Raw genomic sequence first — 18716 nt, forward strand, 5'->3', positions numbered from 1 at the left:
TAATTAATGACACCCTGCAATCCATGCCAGGAACTCTGAACTCTCTAGTTTCCTTTAAAAATGCAGAGACCTGGCCCAGTCATGCTCATGCCAGCATTGCATAAATTTTAAATGACAGCACACATCTCATGCAAGTATTTATGAAATAGTCACCAGGTACAATTGATATTGTCATTACTCAGATATTAGTAGACATATCCAGGTGCAGACTGACTGACTTAGTGCACAGACAAACCAGATCCATCAGTTTTTTTTAGTTCAGGGCTGCTGCCACATGATCAGCACTAAACAGAAAATGCCACCAAGCTGATCCCAGAAGCAGGTTGAGTCCAGAGGCAGTGTGGAGGCTAAACCTGCCCAGTTCAAAGCCAGGACCAGGACACCATGGACAAAACCATGCTCACAATGTTTCTGGGTCAGAATTCACAAAAGTTAAGAGCAATGCCATGTGCATGAAACAAATGACTATCCTGTAAATTTTCTTTACCAAAGATAAATTCAGTTCTTATTGTCTATCTTCAGTTGTCTATATTCTATTGTATATTCAGTTCTTATGCCTATACTTAGTGCAAATTAAAAAAAAAAAGAAAAAAATTGATTCCTACAGCAATCCATTTAGGCATTTTCCCTAAATTCCAAGGCTTGACATCACAAACACGTCATTACAGTGCCCCTCTTTGATGTGAACCCAGGTCCAAGTCACCCAAGCTAAGTCAGGTAGGATTGGCTTCAAACAAAGCAAGAAAGTTTGGGAAGATCGATCCTAAACAGTTCTCTACAAGGGCCTTCCCTGATTCACTGTTCCAAAGTGAATCCCAGACCCACTGTGCTGATTTTAGAAAAACATATTTGGGGAGGGGGGAACTAACATTAAAAAATTTACATCAGATGCACAACTGAGGACTTTTGGGATCTCTGCATGGTAAAACCTGGCAAAATCAAACACCTCACCCTCTCCCGACCAGATTACCAGACAATCAAGAAGATCTGTTACCTATCACTTTTCCATCTGGTTAGAATAGAACTAAATTATTTAATGAAATAAATAATAGATATACTGTTGACTGAGAAAAGCAGAAAAGGATTCATTAGGATTATGGAATGCTACTGTCTGTACTGGAACCAAACCTCCCATTTCACTGTTCTGCTGCCTCAACGGCAGCAAAGAAATAACACTGTACAGAGCTTGTTTTTAAGGCCAAGGTTGCAAAGATTTACTGAAAGACGTCAAATAGACTGTGTAAGGGTATGTCATTTTAAGGACTCTGTGGAGGTGAAAGGTAGTTTTGATGAAAAAGAAGAAATCACACTTCTCCCCTAGCAATCTATTTCGTGTTGCAGACTGCAGAGGAAATGCACCTTTTCCAATAGAAGGGTAGTAAGTAGTGACTGGTATTTTAGTGTTGTTTTCGTGTTACTTCTAGGTCAGATCTATCTGCTGTAGAAAATGTCTCTGTACCTTTTTTAGAAAGCTTAAATGCCAGCTGAAATACCTCCTTGGCACTCTGCAACATGGCAAAGAAGTAAAAAAAGATGTTTTCCCAGATTGGCAGGCACTTAGTTCAGAATAGGCTCTGGGGATGTTTGATTTGATGATGTGACCAGACAGGTGCATAAAGAGCTTAAGGTAAGAGTTGGAACTGCCTTAAGGATGAAAGTAGTTTGGTGACCCCTTTCATTTCTATGCAAGGTAAAGAAAATTCAAGACAGTTTAGACACCCCTCACCCCCCGGTCAAAAATTACAGTACTTTAGATCTAACACTATCTTACAGAGACACAGGAATAAAGTTGTGCACACAGACAGAAAACACTAAGAAATAAATATTATTTTGGTCATTAACAAAACCCCCATCCTCCTTAAATGTTCCTCTTCAGGAGCAAAGTGAAAAACAAGCAACCAAAAAAAACCACAACAAAACAACCCCACTAAACACACCAATCAAAATCTTACTAGTCTACTAGATCCCAGGTTTACAGCTTGCATTTCTGCAAGTCAGATCTCAATGAGAAGCACAAATAGACATTTAGTTCCAGACTGATGCAGTTGACAGGAACTGCAAGAAACTAATCCTTAAGGTTTGAGCTGCACAGCTGCCAAGCAGCTCTCCCTCTGCTCTGTCATCCCACAGCTACACCACACAGTAAATTGATGGTGCAGAAGGAGTACAAGACATCTGGTCAAAGTCAAATCACGCCCTGCAAAACCACAGACAACTCAGATGAATTTGCACAGTGTCAGGATTCGTTCGAACTGCTCTAAGAAAGAACAAGTAGGGGGAAATACTGAAAAGAAATAGAAAGTAGCTGTGAAATTCATAAAGAAAATTAAGAATAGTTTAGAAGTTGAAAAACTCACAGCACAAACACTCCTTCCACAATTGTTGGTCTCTTAAACCAACAACAAAAAGGACTAACTTTCTACTTGACAAAATTACTAATTTGTGATCAAAGAAAAGGACACTTAAGTAATCATTTATCCTCCAGTGCTGTACAACTGGGAATACCAGGTGCGAATGCCTTATAAGGCTGAAAAACTAAGTTAAGAAAGGCCACAGAATCAGATAACCACTGTGGAAAAGACTCGGAAAAAATCTAGCATATATTCCTGCCAAGAGCTATTTTTCTGAATGCACCTTCCTGCTTTGGCAAATCCAGTTGGAAATAATCAAAAGGAATTCTCAAATGCATCCCAAACAAAGACAGTTACAGTAAACTTGCCAGAATTTTGTTTCCCTTTTATTTGTCATACTCAGAACAGAGTCAGCATCAGTCAACTGGATCTGAACACGGAATCAAATAACGGATCCACATGAAAGTCCAAAGACTCACATCCTGCTGAGAATTTCAGCTGAGGACTTTACTAAATTTGGCAGCATCATCACCCTCAAATGATCCTTGATCAATTGTCTGATTTGTTTTAAAGGTGGACTAATATGTCAGTCAGAAGAGTGCTTGGTATTACGTGGGCAGAGGATGCGAACAAAGCACTAATGGGAAGTGAGTGCACCTGCTACACTGTTTTCTTCTGGTCTGCCCCTGATTTCAGGTGGCAGGAAAAGATTCACCTCTTCTCCTCTGAGTATTTATCCAGCATCCATAATTACTCACAGACTGACACTAGAAGTCTTACTCTATCACATCCTTTCAGATCTGGTGCTGACAAGTTTTGAGTTTGCTAAGCTTTTTCGTAGTTTCTTTGTTTGTTTTCTAGGATAAAGCAAGACAGAAAACATTGGAATTTCTTCAATACTTAAAATCTGTGGGAAGATCTATGATTTTCAGATTTTAAAAGCTTCACGCAATACATTTAAAAAAATTAGTTAATGGAAATAAAATTAATGTCATTGCTACAATCACACACAGATACTTTGCACAGCAACATTTGAATAAATCTTTGAGTCTCTCAACAACCTTTGACAACTGACCATGGACGATACACATTGCTGCTGCAGGCAAAGGTACCACCAATAAACAGCTTTACTAGATTAGCCCTAGGGTTCACCTAATCTGGTAACTTCTCTGAGACTGCTGAAAGGAGAGTTCAAACAAAGTAGGCAGTGATTAATTAATGGCCAGTCTTTGCGAACGAAGAACCGGGGAAGGTCTTTCCACCTTCCAGCCTGCGCATTGGATTTTTTAGGTGAGACACAGTGTGCGCGGAACTGAGCCCACCCTTTAATCCTGAGGTTCATCTGCCGGGGCCAAGCACGCTTGGACGGTGGCAGCGAGGTCCTCAGGACGTAGATGGATTGCCTTACAGGGCTAATGAGCTCCATCTGCTCTGTGATACTTTCACAGATCTCACCTATTTGTACTTCAAGAACTATCATTAGCCAAAACTGATGCCTTTTATTTAATGGTTCCAGACTGATTATCTTCCCTTCATCTACATCAATGTTCTCTAAACACATACAAGCAAGCTTTTAGAATCTGAAACATCCCATGGCAAGGCAGTCCACAACTCTGTTAGCTGTGGTGAGGAGAGATACTTCTACTGGCTATGAACCTACACATTCTAGTTTCCCTTGAGGCCCTCTTAGCTCTGCTATCAGCAGAATGGCAAGTGACTGACCTCAGCTCAACCTTCATGCTCCTCACAGACATCATCATACTCCCTGATTTAATTATTTTATGAGCTATTGTTGTCACAAAAGACTTTTGATATCTTTGGTCAACTGTCACTTTTCTCTGGTCCTTTCTCAGCTACTAATTTGCTTTTAAAGAGATAGGGGGATCATGGCACATTCAAGGTGTGGGTGTGCACTGACAGAACTACAGTCTTTATTTTGACCCCTATTCTTATTTTTTTTTTTTCAGATTCTCAGCACTCGGGTTTTTTATTTTGGTTTTGTTTGGCTGCTGAGCATTAAATTCAAGTCTTCAGAGATTCAAATTCAGATCTTGTTCCTGAATTCAGTTCAGAGCCAATTATATATACAACGAATGTTCCCTTTTCCACCCGCATGCATTATATTTGTCAACATCGAATTTCATATTCTATTTTAACAACAAAGTCTTACAAATTCTTCCCTGTTGGCTCTAGCCTAACATAATTGTATTATCTTTATAATTAACTTTACAATTTTAAATAATAATTCTGAACCTGTCAAAATCCCCAAGCCTACACAATATTAAAAGCTGTCACAGAAATACTGAACACTTTGCATGTATACTTGACATACACAATGCTAATTAAAAACTCATGAACCAAAAACAACTTGAGGGAACTGCTTGATGTTACTTCAGTATTACAAATCTGTATGTTGCAGGGAGCCCCTGAGACTGCAGAAAAACAAAGCACCAAGTGGACAAGATAAAAATACAAAGTGAGAGATTACACAGAACGAAGTTACCATGAGATAAATAAGCTACAGACCCTACTTGGATCCCAGCCTATCCATACTATGAAATTGTTGATCCTTTGTTTCTCTGAATGTTTCTCTGGATCATGTTCCTTGTCTACTGCATCCATTTCCTTCCCCTGGGGCACAGAAATTAAGTCTGACTGAGTGGCTGTGTGGATGGATACTGCTGGGGGACAATAGACTAAAGCTGAAGTAAGTAAGGCTGGTCAGGCACGACTGCACATTAGCAGAGCCTGGCCCATTAGCAAGATCCCAACAACTCAATACAGTAGCCAGGAAAAAAGGATACAGTAGTAGAAATGGATAAAAGCTCAGGACCTTACTGGAAGCTCTTTCGCCACTTGTGGCAAGAACAGAAATTTATCTGTTTCTATTTTACTGCTTCCCAAATGCCTCTGCAAGAGAACTGCTATCTACTAAAACATGAAGTGTTCCTAAATGGGACAAAAGAAGGTGAAGTGAGAAGCAACACGTTTAGGTTGTGTTTTCTCTAATGACTTTAACAAAAAGCAAAAGTGATATTATGCTATAATTTTATACAAATTGTCTCATTTTACACACTATTCTTAATTACAAAATGAGCTATATTAGGAATAACCACACCATGACAAGTTTGGGAGATAAAAAAATGTGCATGCACTTTAAAGCCTCAGAAAGAAGCAGCTTTGAAGAGATGGCCCTTGTTCTACTATTTTATTTTCATAAATCAAAAGATTCTCATTCATCTCCCCAGGTATGACCTCCAAGAAAAAGATGCCAAAACTTAAAATGTCCAGTATGCCTTTCACATTGTTATTTTTGGACGTAGAGCTCAGCAGCTGAAGAGTGGAATGCACTACCTATGTAAATTCCGGAAGAAATCCGCAGTGTTCCCTATGCCATTTCAACCACTAAGCCACTGGCCCTGCCAGTACAATTTCCCTGTGCCAAAAGACACAAGGGATAGAAGCTTTTTGTGGAGATAAGCAGAGATAATGATACCTAGTCTCACTTTCTAGCAACTGCTTTTCACTTATCTTCAAATTCAGCCCTAATTTCATCCATATCTATCTTGAATTAAAAAAAAAAAAAAAAAAAAGACTGTATTGCATTAAATAGTTCAGATGCCACCATCAAAAACCTGGCTTTATTTGTTGTGAAGCAATATAAGATACTTTGGGTATGATGTGCAGCTACTGCTTGCAGAGCCATTAGCCCACAAGCTTCTTTAAATCAGAGAAGCCAACAGAGTTAGGCAACAATTTCTGTGTGGGCAGTTTCTGCTTCATTCCCATCAAGTTAATAGATCACTGCCCTTGCATAACACATGGTAGCACTGAAATCACTGCTCCTTCCATGTTTAAATCACTGGTGCTTAACAATATTCTCTGGAGGCTTGCAGATTTTAGCTTGAAGAAGGCCACTTTCCTTATTTTTAGACTATTAATAGTCTGGGCTCTGAACACTTTGGCCAGCTACACCAAAACTGGAACCTGGGATTCAAAGGTGAATTTTAAATGGAAAGCTTTTTGAGCTCCTCGCTTTTTTCATGTGAACATATTCAATAAACAAGTTATTCCAGAAGGATTGAGGTAAGTGAAGACTTGTGCCCTCTGCTTCTGTATACTCCCCATCACTGTTCCAGTTTCACCATTTCTTCCAAGCAGGACAACTACACCTGCTTATGACATCCAGGGAGAACCAGTACATGGCCTACTTGGGTAAAAACTCATCTGCCACTGGGTGTATTATTTCATGTTTCTTTTCTTTACAGCTGCCAATTTGCACAACACATAAGCACAATTACCTCTAAAACTTCTACCCCCTTGAAATGCAGGTTAACTGGGACAGATGTGTGCACTAGAGGCCCAGAAAGTAAACTGTGTCCTGGGCTGCATCCAAAGCAGCAGGGGCAGCAGGGCCAGGGAGGGGATTCTGCCCCTCTGCTCTGCATTGGTGATACCCCATGTGGAGCGTGGCATCCAGCTCTGGGGTTCTCAGCACAAGAAAGACGTGGAGCAGGTCCAGAGGAGGGCAACAAAGATGATCCAAGGGCTGCAGAACCTCTGCTAGCAAGACAGGCTGAGAGAGCTGGGGCTGTTCAGCATGGAGAAGAGAAGACTCTGGGGAGACCCTATAGCCCCTTTCAGTACTTAAAGTGGACTTATAAAAAAGAGAGAAACCAACTTCTTACACAGATTGTGATAGGACAAGGGGAAATGGTTTTACACTAAAAGAGGAGAGATTTATATTAGATGTTAGGAAGAATTTCTTTGCTCAAAGGGTGGTGAGGCACTGGAACAGGTTGCCCAGAGAAGTTGTGTCTGCTTCATCCCTGGAAGTGTTCAAGGATGTTGGACGGAGTTCTGAGCAACCTGGTCCAGTGAGTGGCATCCCTGTCCATGGTAGGGGGTTGGAACTAGACGATCTTTAAGATCGCTTTCCATCCAAGCCTGTCTATAATTCTATGATGGATTTGAGAATTACTGTTGTGCAGTCTACCTGTGTCCATAGTACACCTTATTTGCTTAAAGAAACACTACCAAAATGAACCCAAATTTAATGTAGTGTTGGATAACATACAAACATTCAGCACACCTAAAAATATAGCATCAGTACACCCCACCTATCATTACATACACAACAAAACATACCGTTTTTTCCTCATTTTCAAATGCTTCTCTTGCTTCTTCATAGCTACAGATTTCTTCTCTGCATTCATGTTCTATGTCACCTTGCTTTAATTCTTCCAGAAATGTGTTGGCTCTTGGGTATCTTTTTAACACAGAGTTGGCTTTGTCCTCTGTTAAGAACACTGAATAAGAAGAAGTGAGACAGCAAAGGTCATTTCTAAAATAGACACCCAAAACTTCATGCTAGAACTGTTCAAAGAAAACGTGCTTTTTAGAAACAGCTTTTTCAAAGTTTTCCCTTTTATTTCACATGATAAAAGGCCTCTCCTTAGTTTTGTTCACTGTTGTAAGTAGCGGGGCCTACAATTTCAGTAGTTATTGCTATAATGTCATAGATGCAATAGACCTCGATTCAGCATCATAGTCCTGTGTGCTTCAACAAGACTGAAGCTGGTGTCTAAGAAGTGCTCAGACGAGACAGGCACATGCTCAGCTCGAGCAACTTCTTAAACTAAGATGACACGGAACAAACAAATCCTGCCTGTGAACATCCAAAAAAATATTTGCAACTGCCTGAGGACATCACAGCCAGAATGCTCTGAAGTTTTTGATATAAATATTTATGACTATTACCCAGAGTCACTCACACCAGAACAGCTGCATTTATCAATGTTTTAGTCTAAGTTTTCTGAAGCAACTTTGAAGCAGACTAGCTCCCAGAAATCTCAACCATGAAATGGGTACCCTTTTGGAGGTGTGGGGGGAACTGGCCCCTATTTTCTTTAATCATACACAAAACCTCACCTTATTTGATGAATCAAATAAAATAATCCCAAAAGGCAACCAATGTTCTGACACAGGTATTTTTTATTTGCATTCTTTAGTTTTCTCTTTTCTACTGATGTTCCAGATTTCCCTCAAACTCCCTGCGCCAATGATTTTTACAGTAATATGCAGCAACTGGAAACACTCCAAAATCCATCAGACTGAATTACCTGGGAGGTACATCTGCAGTAAATGTTGCAGAAATTCTCCAGGTGTTTCAGGTCAGGAAGCAGGAACATCATGTCAGTGCTACACTGCTCTTGGGCTCTCACTGTCAGCAAGAGGGGATGATGATTCAATGCACTGCCACACTAATGCACTCATACCACTTTCCTGAACTATGCAATCATTTGTGCATTGCTTCATTTACATTTAGTCTGATGGGTTTTTTTTCCCTTAATCATCTGATTTTTAATGTTACAGAAGGAGGGCAGCAAGTAAACAAAGATGATCACTGCGCTTTTGCTTTAGATAGATGTGGTGGCATCTGTCAGCAATGATTAGCACAATTAGGCTGATCTAATTGAATTTAATTTCGTTTAGTCTCTGTACTGGGTTTATGTGGCAAGGTTCTGGTAGTGGCAAGGCTACAGGGGTGGGTTCTGTGAGAGGCTGTTGGAAAATTCCCCTATGTCTGACAGAGCCAATGCCAGCCGGCTCCAAGATGGACCCGCTGCTGGCCAAGGCTGAGCCCATCAGGGATGGTGGTGGCATCTTGGGGATAACAAACTTCAGAAGGGAAAAAAAAAACCTCTGTGCAATTGCAGCAGCAGAGGAGTGAGAATATGTGAGAGCAACAGCCCTGCAGACACTGATGTTGGGGAAGCAGGAGAGGTAGAAGATGCTCCAGGTGCTGGAGCAGATATTCCCCTGCAGACCACAGTGCAGAGCAGGGTGAGGTAGCTGTGTCCCTGCAGCCCATGGAGGTCCATGGTGGAGCAGAGAGGCACCTGCAGCCTGTGGAGGATCCCACACTAGAGCAGACGGATTCCTAAAGGAGGCTGTGATCCCATAGGAAGCCCCTGTTGGAGCAGGCTCCTGGCAGGACCTATGGACTCTGTGAAGGACCCACACTGGAGCAGACTCTTCCCAAAGGACTGCACCTCATGGGAGGGCCCCATGCTGGAGTGGGGGAAGAGTGCGATGAAGTCTCTCCCCTAAGGAGGAAGGAGCAGCAGAGACAGTGTGTGATGAACTGACCACAGCCCCCAGGCCCCATCCCCCTGTGCTGCTGAGGGGAGGAGGTAGAGAAATGGACAGTAAAGCTGAGACCAGGCAGAAGGGAAGGAGAAAAAGTGTTTTAAGATTAATTTTTCTTTTCTCCCAATTTAAATAATTTCCCCTAGTTGAGCTGTTTTGCCCGTGACAGTAACCAGTGAGTGAACTCTCCCTGTCCTTATCTTAATCCATGAGCTTTTCACTTTATTTTCTCTCCCCTGACCAGGAACAGAGTGACAGCAGGTTTGGTGGGCACTTGGTGCCCAGTCAGGGTCAACCCACCACAACTTGGTCACAAATCATTAGACAGTGATCTTCCTTTTGCAGAGGATTCATTTCCAAAACACCACTCACTCCTGTACTTGCAGTTTGAATGCATGTACCCACATGCACCACACAAATGACACTATCCACGATGGCGCCAGGAGTTCAATGCCAACCCTACAACTGTGCCTCCCACTGATTTGGTTTTCTACAGCACCACAGGTGAGCACATGGGCATCTCCTATAAATTCACTGACTAAATAGCATAAATCTCTTCAAAAAGGGAAGGGAAAAAAGATGGCTTCTTTCCATTTCCCACACAATTCTCCTGACTCCCCCCCTAGGCCTGAAGAACTTGGTTTCTCTCCACATGCCTCAGTGATCACCTAAAGGTGATGAGCTGAAGGACTTGTCCACATGAGGAAGCCAGCACACAGCCATGCCTGGCGAATGCTGGTGCTCCACCTACTTCTCCCAACTCCTTGTGGGAATTCCTGAAGGGAACAAGTGTCAGGCCAGACTCTCGTAAGAGTGCCCATGTGAAGAATCACTGAAGAGTAGATAATGTACTATAAATCACGTTTCCTTTGCTCCAGCAAATAAAACCTAGGGAATTTAATTTCACAGCTGGAATTCATCCCTGAAAAGAGCAATGAGAGAAATGATAGCTTTGTACTGGATGCAGAGCGAAAAGAAATATAGGATAATGCAGGTAGCTCAAAGTACCCTGACTTAAAGATTCTGGTTCTCAGAAACAAGATATAAAATTTTTTTTCTGTATGCACGTTCCAATTTAGAAACAGAATAAAGGTTTTAAAGCTGGTATGTTAAGAAATGTTGCATTTGATACACACCGGTACGAGTTTCTAGGGAATATTTTAGTTTTCTAAAAGGAGCTAAACATACATTTCTGATTCAAATGCATTGACAAACAACAGCAAACATTAAGACAATTTAGTATTCAAGAAGGGTCTATATATGACTATCTAAATGCCCAACATTTTTATTTAGCACTCATATTCAGCAAGTGTCTTCTCTCACAATGTAGTATACAAAATGCATACACCACGGAGACATAAAAAAGCCTACTGAGGAAAATAAACTACATCCCATATTCTGAAGGTGTCTGATAATTAATGATTTCTGGTTAGCCCAGACCAGGAATGGCTTTTGAACCTGCAAAGCTGGAAAAAAAAAAAGTATAATAATTTGTTTGTTTTGATGTGACATTTTTAATGCTCTGCACAGTCCCAGTGACTTCAAATCCTATTGAGAAGTCAATACAAATCTATCAAGGAAACATGAGAACACATGAATCAAAGCAATCTTGATGAAGATACTGATTGAACTACAGGGATTTAATGAGAATCAGTCATTGCCTGATGAACCCTATAAAAAGAGAGAATGAAACCATATTGCAGAACCCATTTGACTTCTTAGTATTCCAGGACCATAATCCTGTAGATATTCAGTTATAGTTGGATAGGAGTGTGTAAAAAAAACTACTTTGCATTTTCAGCTAAGCCACAGGGTGGCCAAAATCACTACAGCTGTTACTATGGAGCTGAGCACAATCAGGGAAGACTTGTATGTGGCAAGAATAAAGTAATGAAGCATGATAAAACCTACTTTCTCACCTTTTTTAAGGAGATTAACTAGCAAATACAAGATAAAAATCAAATTTATGATTTTGGCATTATGTAAAATAGACACAGAAATAAATAATTTAAAGCCTCTTTCACTCCCTAATGTTTGTAGAATATAAATGAAGATACATATCAACTACCAGTCTTAATGCATTTGAATACATTACTACTTCAGACACAGCTGAGCTCTGTGTGTAACTGCAATACTTGTCTTTTACCAGGTTTTTATGCATCAGAAAGCTACAAAAAAAAAAATAATTCCAAATACTTAGTTTCATTTATAATTATTGAAGAGAGCCATACAGTCAGATCCATCTATTACACATTCTCTGTAAAACCTTCATGGTATCCTAATAGAGGATGGATACTCTACCAAGGTGAGATTCAGTCAGAACCAGAGACGGGCAAGGACACAAGAGGATAAAAACACTGCAGCCTGCCAGCTGAAGCTGTCACAGGGAAAGAAAACAGGTTTCAGGTCTTTAGCGAAAGAAGGAACAGGGAGCAGGAGCGTGGGAAAAGTATTCTGGGACACAGAAGTGTGGCCAAAGCAAAGCCTGGGGCATCCTGGCCACCAAAAACAGCTCTATTGAGACCATTATTGAGGCTTACTCTTTTTTTGACTCCTTCCCAATATCCAAGCAGACTAAAACCACCACTAAAAACACTATGCTAAAAATAAGAATTTAACTTTAAATTTGAAGCTGCTGCTATTAAATTTGAGTCTTTCTGTAGTTTATCTTATAAAGCATTTGGTTTAAATAAGGCAGAGGGGTGGAAGATGATTTGTACATTTTTTTATGAAGCTTAAAAAGTGACTTCTGCTCTAAAAATTTGGAGGTACTGGGACAAGATTAAAACCAGTTAAAAGTAAAGTACTCAAGGCTGGAAATTGAGCTCTGTGGTTTTCATTCTGCAGCCAACTTTCAAAGGGCCACAAGTAAGTAATAATCACAATAATCTGTGATTATTATGGTCTTCAAACAATACCTCTGTCAGAACAGTCGTATGATTCCAGTTCAGATCATTGTGGGCAAGATCTGAATTGTACATATCATTCAAACCAGTTCAATGCTAGAGGGCATTTTTTGTGCCAAGTTATTGGGATTTTGAGGAGAGGATAATAAAGAATGCACACTCAGCACTAAGTAACAAACTTACCACTATCCATGATGATTGCTGTCAAGGCAGGGAACTTGCAGTATCAGGTCTGTAATCAAAAGAGGAAACATCCTGTTGAGTTTGTGAATAATGACGAACTTGGAAAAGTTTCTCTTGATTCCCTAGTACTGTTACAAATATATCAGTGCTGGAAACCCTGTGATCAATATTAATCCCCGTTTTGAGATGTACCACTACTGCACGCAAACTAATTTCAGTAATATAGGAATACTATCCAAGAAAGGTTAACTCTTGTGAACTGGTGAATGCTTTAACCTTTTTCAAGGCTTTTCACATTAGGAATATACAAAAATGTTAATATGAAATAAAGAGTGTGTCATTTAAAATGTAATGCAGACTGCTTTTCCTAATTGAACTTGAAAGGTATTACATTCTCCGCAGTAATTACTTATACCTTAGCTAAGACTTAAATTTACTCTGCAGAGATCAAGTCAACACATTATCTTGAGTCCATGGATCAGATTTTTTGAAATCAGAACAAACATGTAAATTCATTCAGAGTCAGCTACTGATTAAAACACGATGCCTGCATAAAGTTCAAGGGCAGAACAAGGCCTGCAATTTGGCAAAGGAACTTGCAATACCTGAGAGGATCCCAACCTGCCCTACAAGAACTTACATGTACTTTGTACCTCATCTTGGAAAGAGAACAGACAAGAGATGCTCTCAGTTAAAGTGCCTGAAGCTCACTGCACCCACTAGGCAGAGAGCCAACAAGAACTTCATTTGAAGGCAGCAATAGTAGTTTGAGGGACTGTTTTCTGCTTCTTGGAGTCTTTATTAGTATGGGAAGAGTTAAAAAAAAAAAAAGCTTTCAGCAAAGTGTAAGAAAGGTACAACTGCCTAACCAAGTTAGGCGCTTTTTTTAATTAATAAGTTACCCACTTCTAAAGGTTAGCACGAGTCTTCAGAGGACAGGTTACACATCAACATATACCACAATGATGTCCTCACTTTCCATAAATCCAAACCCTCATAAGCAAATCTCTCTGTAAAAAGGATTGGCCATGGCTGTTGCAAAAAAAGAGGCAAAGTTAATGTTTCCAGTATGGCCTGTCCAACACCATAATTCATCAGGCAAGAGCAGACTTTGTAAACAGTATTTGTAAGGACTGCTGCAGTGAGGGGAGCTCTGTAAAGACATCCCAGCCTGCTAAACAAAACTGTAGGACTGGGACTACAAGACATGTAGGATGAAGGAGTAAACTGATTTTAAAGCAAGTTTATCAAATCTCTGTAAAGGCAAATAAATGTGGATAAATAGCAAACATTAAAGCACTCTGAAATCTCACCACCATACTGTTCAGCTTGTCATTACTAAGTATTGCAGGCTAACACAAGCAGAGAACTTAATTTTTTTTTCAGAATATATAAGACTGCTTTTAATATACTAAATTTTTCTTCCCAGACTACTCTGTGGTAAGACAAACCACCTTTGCCAATTGCTTCTTGAATAAAATTAAAATTAGCATCCTTTTCTGGGCAGTCACACTGTAACAAACCAAATACCTGTGATGAAGAAATTGCCAAACTTATAAACAGGTCACAAAAGAATTGGCTAGTGGTGTAACTATTCTCTTCACCTGTTACTTCACTATTTTCTTTTGCCACTTATTACCCAGCAGTTTCAGAGGGCTGCTTTTGCAAACATCAAATAAAACACAGAGCAACAGAAGAGGCAGAAGTGGCAGTAATGCCGTGCATTGAACACACCTTGCCAGGCTTTCCCCCTCTCTAATGGGGTCGTTTTTCTGCCATAAACTTCAGTTAGTCTTTAATATTTCATCCCCTTAACAAACAACTTGGGTGTGGATTTCAAAAACATTAAAAAAACGCAGCAGAATATACACATCCACATCTATGAGTCAGAACTAGATGGCTCTGATGGCTCTGCCTACTTGGAACTGTGGTGGAAACAAGGGGAATTTACACACGCCTCTCCCCTGCTACAGGATGTTTTCCACCAGGAGCACAGCAGGACACTGTCTCTGCCTTGGCACCTTGCACTAGGTGCTTGGTATATCATAAGCTCTGGGAATGAACATCAGAAAACTGACATACACAGGCTGGGAAACTGGGGAAAATGTGGAGGAGGAAAACCAAAAAAGGAAAACACAGAAGGAAAACCACATTTTTTAATTTCTTCAAAGGTAGGTATATTATGAGTCGGTGACAAAATAAAGATTTCCTGAAGTGGCTGCAAAACATAAACTACATTTTTTTAACCTCCTTCATTACAGAAGGAAACAGTATGTCCTTCTCCAGGAAATATGAAATACAGCTTTCCAAATCAGTGGCTGTAGTACAGAAACTCCCCTTTATCAACCTACATTAGATTCTTACAGGAGTTACAAGTATTTAGAGCTCCCTGGAACTAATCATGCCCATTTTCCACCAAATGTGTGTCTTTTCCATGTTCCTCTGACTTTCCTCTTTATATCTCCTCAACCTTCATTTCCAAGCTCCCACAAATCATAGCTTCCTCCTATGACATCCAAAAACCTACAGGGCAAGAGGTTGATTAAAGACAGGAGCAGTGGCTGCCCTGCCACTACACAGACATTTCACTCACGGAACAAACTCTCCCATTGCAGAGGAACCGCTTATGCCTTCACCCTCTACTTCACTGTCCCTTCCCCTAAAGGGAAGAAGTTTAATTATATTTTAGTCCTCTTCTCTGACTGGCTTGGTTCAAACTCACTAAATAGTTCAAAGGTTGCTTGGAAGAAGGGATTGAGCACGGACAAGCACAAAAATCTTTTTTATCATCATAAACCAGCTAATAAAGCTGAAAAGGGCTGGCCACACCACAGGAACATCTTGACTTGCTACTGACTCATTTATTCCTCTACCCAGCTCTTTATTTAGTTTTCTGCTTTTAAGTCTTCATAAACCTTACTGAATCCCATGTATACAGAGCAACCTTTTTCACATACATACACAGGAACACACACCCCTCACTCACCTCCCCCCAGGACCTCCAATAGTATCTTAGAAGTAACACCAACGTTTACTGTTTCAGGAATCCCTCTTCTATATATTATTCCCTCCACGAGGTTACATATCTCCTTAAATTTACTTGTGGAAAAAGTGACAACAGGGTGGACAGCATGGGCAGCTCCACAGCCACGCTGAGTGTCGAACTCTGAGTTCAGTGGCAGCTGACTTACCCAAACCAACACGTGATCTTTCCTCACTGCCTGCTTGGCTGTCCGTAGAACGGTTAAAAAACAGGACAAGAAAACAATGAACCGTCCACTCCTAGTAGGAATTATGATGACTCAGTAAGAAAAACAAGTTCCAAAGTGTGTGAGACAGCCAAGGAGACACACCAACAAGGCCTGTGCTATTTACCAGCAGCACCCTGCTCACCCACCAAAGAGCTGCAGCCTCTTACTAGGGGGAAATATTGTGCATGAAAGTCCAAGGACCCAATATTGAAGTAAGAAACCAAGATGTACATTTGTATTTATTGGCTTTTCATTAAAAGATTATCATTATCATTAAAAATTATCAATCTGTCTTCCTGTGTAGTTATTTAATTATCTGACTGCCATTTATTCAAAATGTATTATGTGCCTACCTAAAACTCCAAGTCCCACCACATATATCTTTTACATCCTTGGAAAAAATGTTACAGAAGACTAAAAGTTTACTAATTATCATACGTTTCAGAGGAACTTTCTTCTCAGGAAAAGCCAAGAAGTATAGTTGCATTTATGAAGATAACCATCTTTAGCTGGCAGCACACACCTCTCCTGGGTACATTTCCTGACTAACAGAAACTTGTGTGCAGCACGTACCATTACAGGACAGAGGATCTGACTGAGGGCACCCAAAACTGCCTGCACTGTTCTCACTCACTGTCACGTGCTCTAAGGATACAGAACATCAAGAACAAAGCAAGTCCTTAAGGGAAGGGATTAGGAAGAGAAGGGAAAATAAGGTTAATGTAAAGCAGCAGCATTGTCCCTCACTTACTTTCTCACCTCCTGCATTAACAGGGACTTAAAACACTGCAAGGCCACCGTGTTCCTCTCACAGCTGGGGAGGGATGAGCCTGACAGCATCCAGGTAGAGAGGAGGGAAGTGGCTTTTCTCATTCCGCAACAGGTTTCTTAACACAGCATTCAACTGTTAATTTTGGTTTTGTAATCTGTACAATTAATGAAACCACTGGGACACAATTTATAACCAGATGCCACATACAGCTGTGTAACTTCTTAAAATTATAAATATTTAGGTTTTTCTGGAGCTTTTGATGAAAGTAGGTCCATTCAAGGGACATTGTTAACTAAAACATTAGTAGATGTTCAGTCTAAAAATAAACACCCCTTTTCTAGCCCTCAGCCCCAAATCAGGTGCGATGCAACAACTGAAACACTCCTGTGGGAAGTCTGTTTAGAAGAAATATTAAACGATTATTAATCTGTCTTCCTGTGTAGTTATTTAATTATCTGACTGCCATTTATTCAAAATGTATTATGTGCCTATCTAAAACTCCCAGTCCCACCATGTACATCATTTATATCCTTGGAAAAAATGTTATAGAAGACCAAAAGTTTACTTATTATCGTATGTTTCACAGGAACTTTCTTCCCAGGAAAAGCGTACCAAATAATTTACATGGATTGGAAACTGCTCTATCAGACAAGGATGCAAAAGATTTGTCCCACCTCAGACTACGTGGGGCAAGGATAAGAGTAAACCAGAGAACTGAAAATACCCCCCACCTCTGCTTTGTAGATGCTATCTGATCACAGCATTCTAAAACATCATCATTAATTCTGATTACATAAGGACTCAAACCCAGAGACCAGGTCACTAAGAGAAACCTGTACTTAGCAGAGTGCCATTGCATCTTAAACCCCGTGAAACACACCATTACTCACAGAGCAAGCAGGCTGAGCAAAACACCGCCCTGAAAGCAGAGAGAAGGTGGCTCCTCACAACTGCAGCTGGGCAGGACTTTAGCTGCCAGAGATTGAAGTCTAAGCTTCTGCCTCAACTTCATCACCCCTTCTGCACTTCAGTGTTTTTGTTTGCTTGTTTGTTTTTTCTGTTAAAGCTGCACCAATATTATGGCTGGTTATTCTCTGGATATTTCCAGGCTCCTCTGGTTCAAAGGGGCAATCACTATTAGCCAAGACATCTCTCCCTTCCCCTCCCTTTCACAAGAACCATTTTCCTGATATACATACATTTTGGCAACCAGGACATCAGGCAGGAGAAGTAACAAAATACTCTCTTCAGTGAGGAAGAATTTTGGTAGGTCGCATTGTTTTAAACTCCTGGTGACCATCTGGAGCAGTTCCCGGGAGGCAGAATTCAACACTCACATAACTATCTGTGTGGAAACCAGAACACCACAATTCCTCAGGGGACCACGCCTTTCTGAGCAGCCCAGACAGCAGAGCTTCAGACACCTCTCTCTTCTGTAAGCTACTGCTAGAAGACATTGCTTTAGGTTAGACAATCTCCTGTGCTTCAGGAATTCAAATTCAAATTCTGAGTATTAAACCTGAGTATTTAACACTGAAGTATTGATATAACGAATTCTTCTCCTTCTTTTTCAAGTGAGAACGGTGAACAATTAAATAAAGTTTCCATAGCAGGATGTGTTTTTATCCTGATCTTGTTTGGACACAAAACTATTGATGCTGTGTTACTGATCTATTCCACATTCTGCTCCTACCCCAATATCTTTTAACCAAATCTGACACTGAGATTCTTTTCTGTGCTCCCATAAGTTTTCAACGAAAATCAATTACCAAAAAGAACAGAGAAAACCCATCAATGTTGTCACTGAACTAAACATGGGTTTACCAATTGTGGCAGTACTTCAGGAACCATGGCACCTCTGGTGGCTGTAAATCATTACCCATTTTGCCAGCAGAAAAGAAGTAGTCAGGAATTTATGACACCAAGTTGGGAGGGAGTGTCGACCTGCCGGAAGGCAGGAGGGCTCTGCAGAGGGATCTGGATAGACTGGAGAGATGGGCTGACTCCAATGGGATGAAGTTCAACAAGGCCAAGTGCCGGGTCCTGCACTTTGGCCACAACAACCCCCTGCAGCGCTACAGGCTGGGCACAGAGTGGCTGG

General features: G+C 40.6%; 1 protein-coding gene across 5 annotated transcripts in view; it reads right to left on the reverse strand.

Moving 5' to 3' along the window:
• Window positions 1–18716, reverse strand: part of PRRG1 (proline rich and Gla domain 1) — a 54808-nt gene that overhangs the window by 23998 nt on the left and 12094 nt on the right. For 3 of the 5 annotated variants that reach the window (XM_027887372.1, XM_027887451.1, XM_027887533.1), the window contains exons 2-3: window positions 12593–12641; window positions 7500–7660 (exon numbers count right to left, since the gene is read on the reverse strand). In XM_027887372.1, the coding sequence (XP_027743173.1) occupies window positions 7500–7660; window positions 12593–12602 (171 nt within the window). In that variant the 5' untranslated portion in view covers window positions 12603–12641. Of the gene's footprint in view, window positions 1–7499; window positions 7661–12592; window positions 12642–13494; window positions 13515–16602; window positions 16623–18716 lie in introns of those variants that run through there. The other 2 variants (XM_027887615.1, XM_027887703.1) reach the window with 2 other exon arrangements.

The sequence above is a fragment of the Empidonax traillii genome, unplaced genomic scaffold (assembly GCF_003031625.1).
Source record: "Empidonax traillii isolate 1590-97213 ecotype Southwest subspecies unplaced genomic scaffold, ASM303162v1 scaffold1:size7828297, whole genome shotgun sequence".
Taxonomy (NCBI): Eukaryota; Metazoa; Chordata; class Aves; order Passeriformes; family Tyrannidae; genus Empidonax; species Empidonax traillii.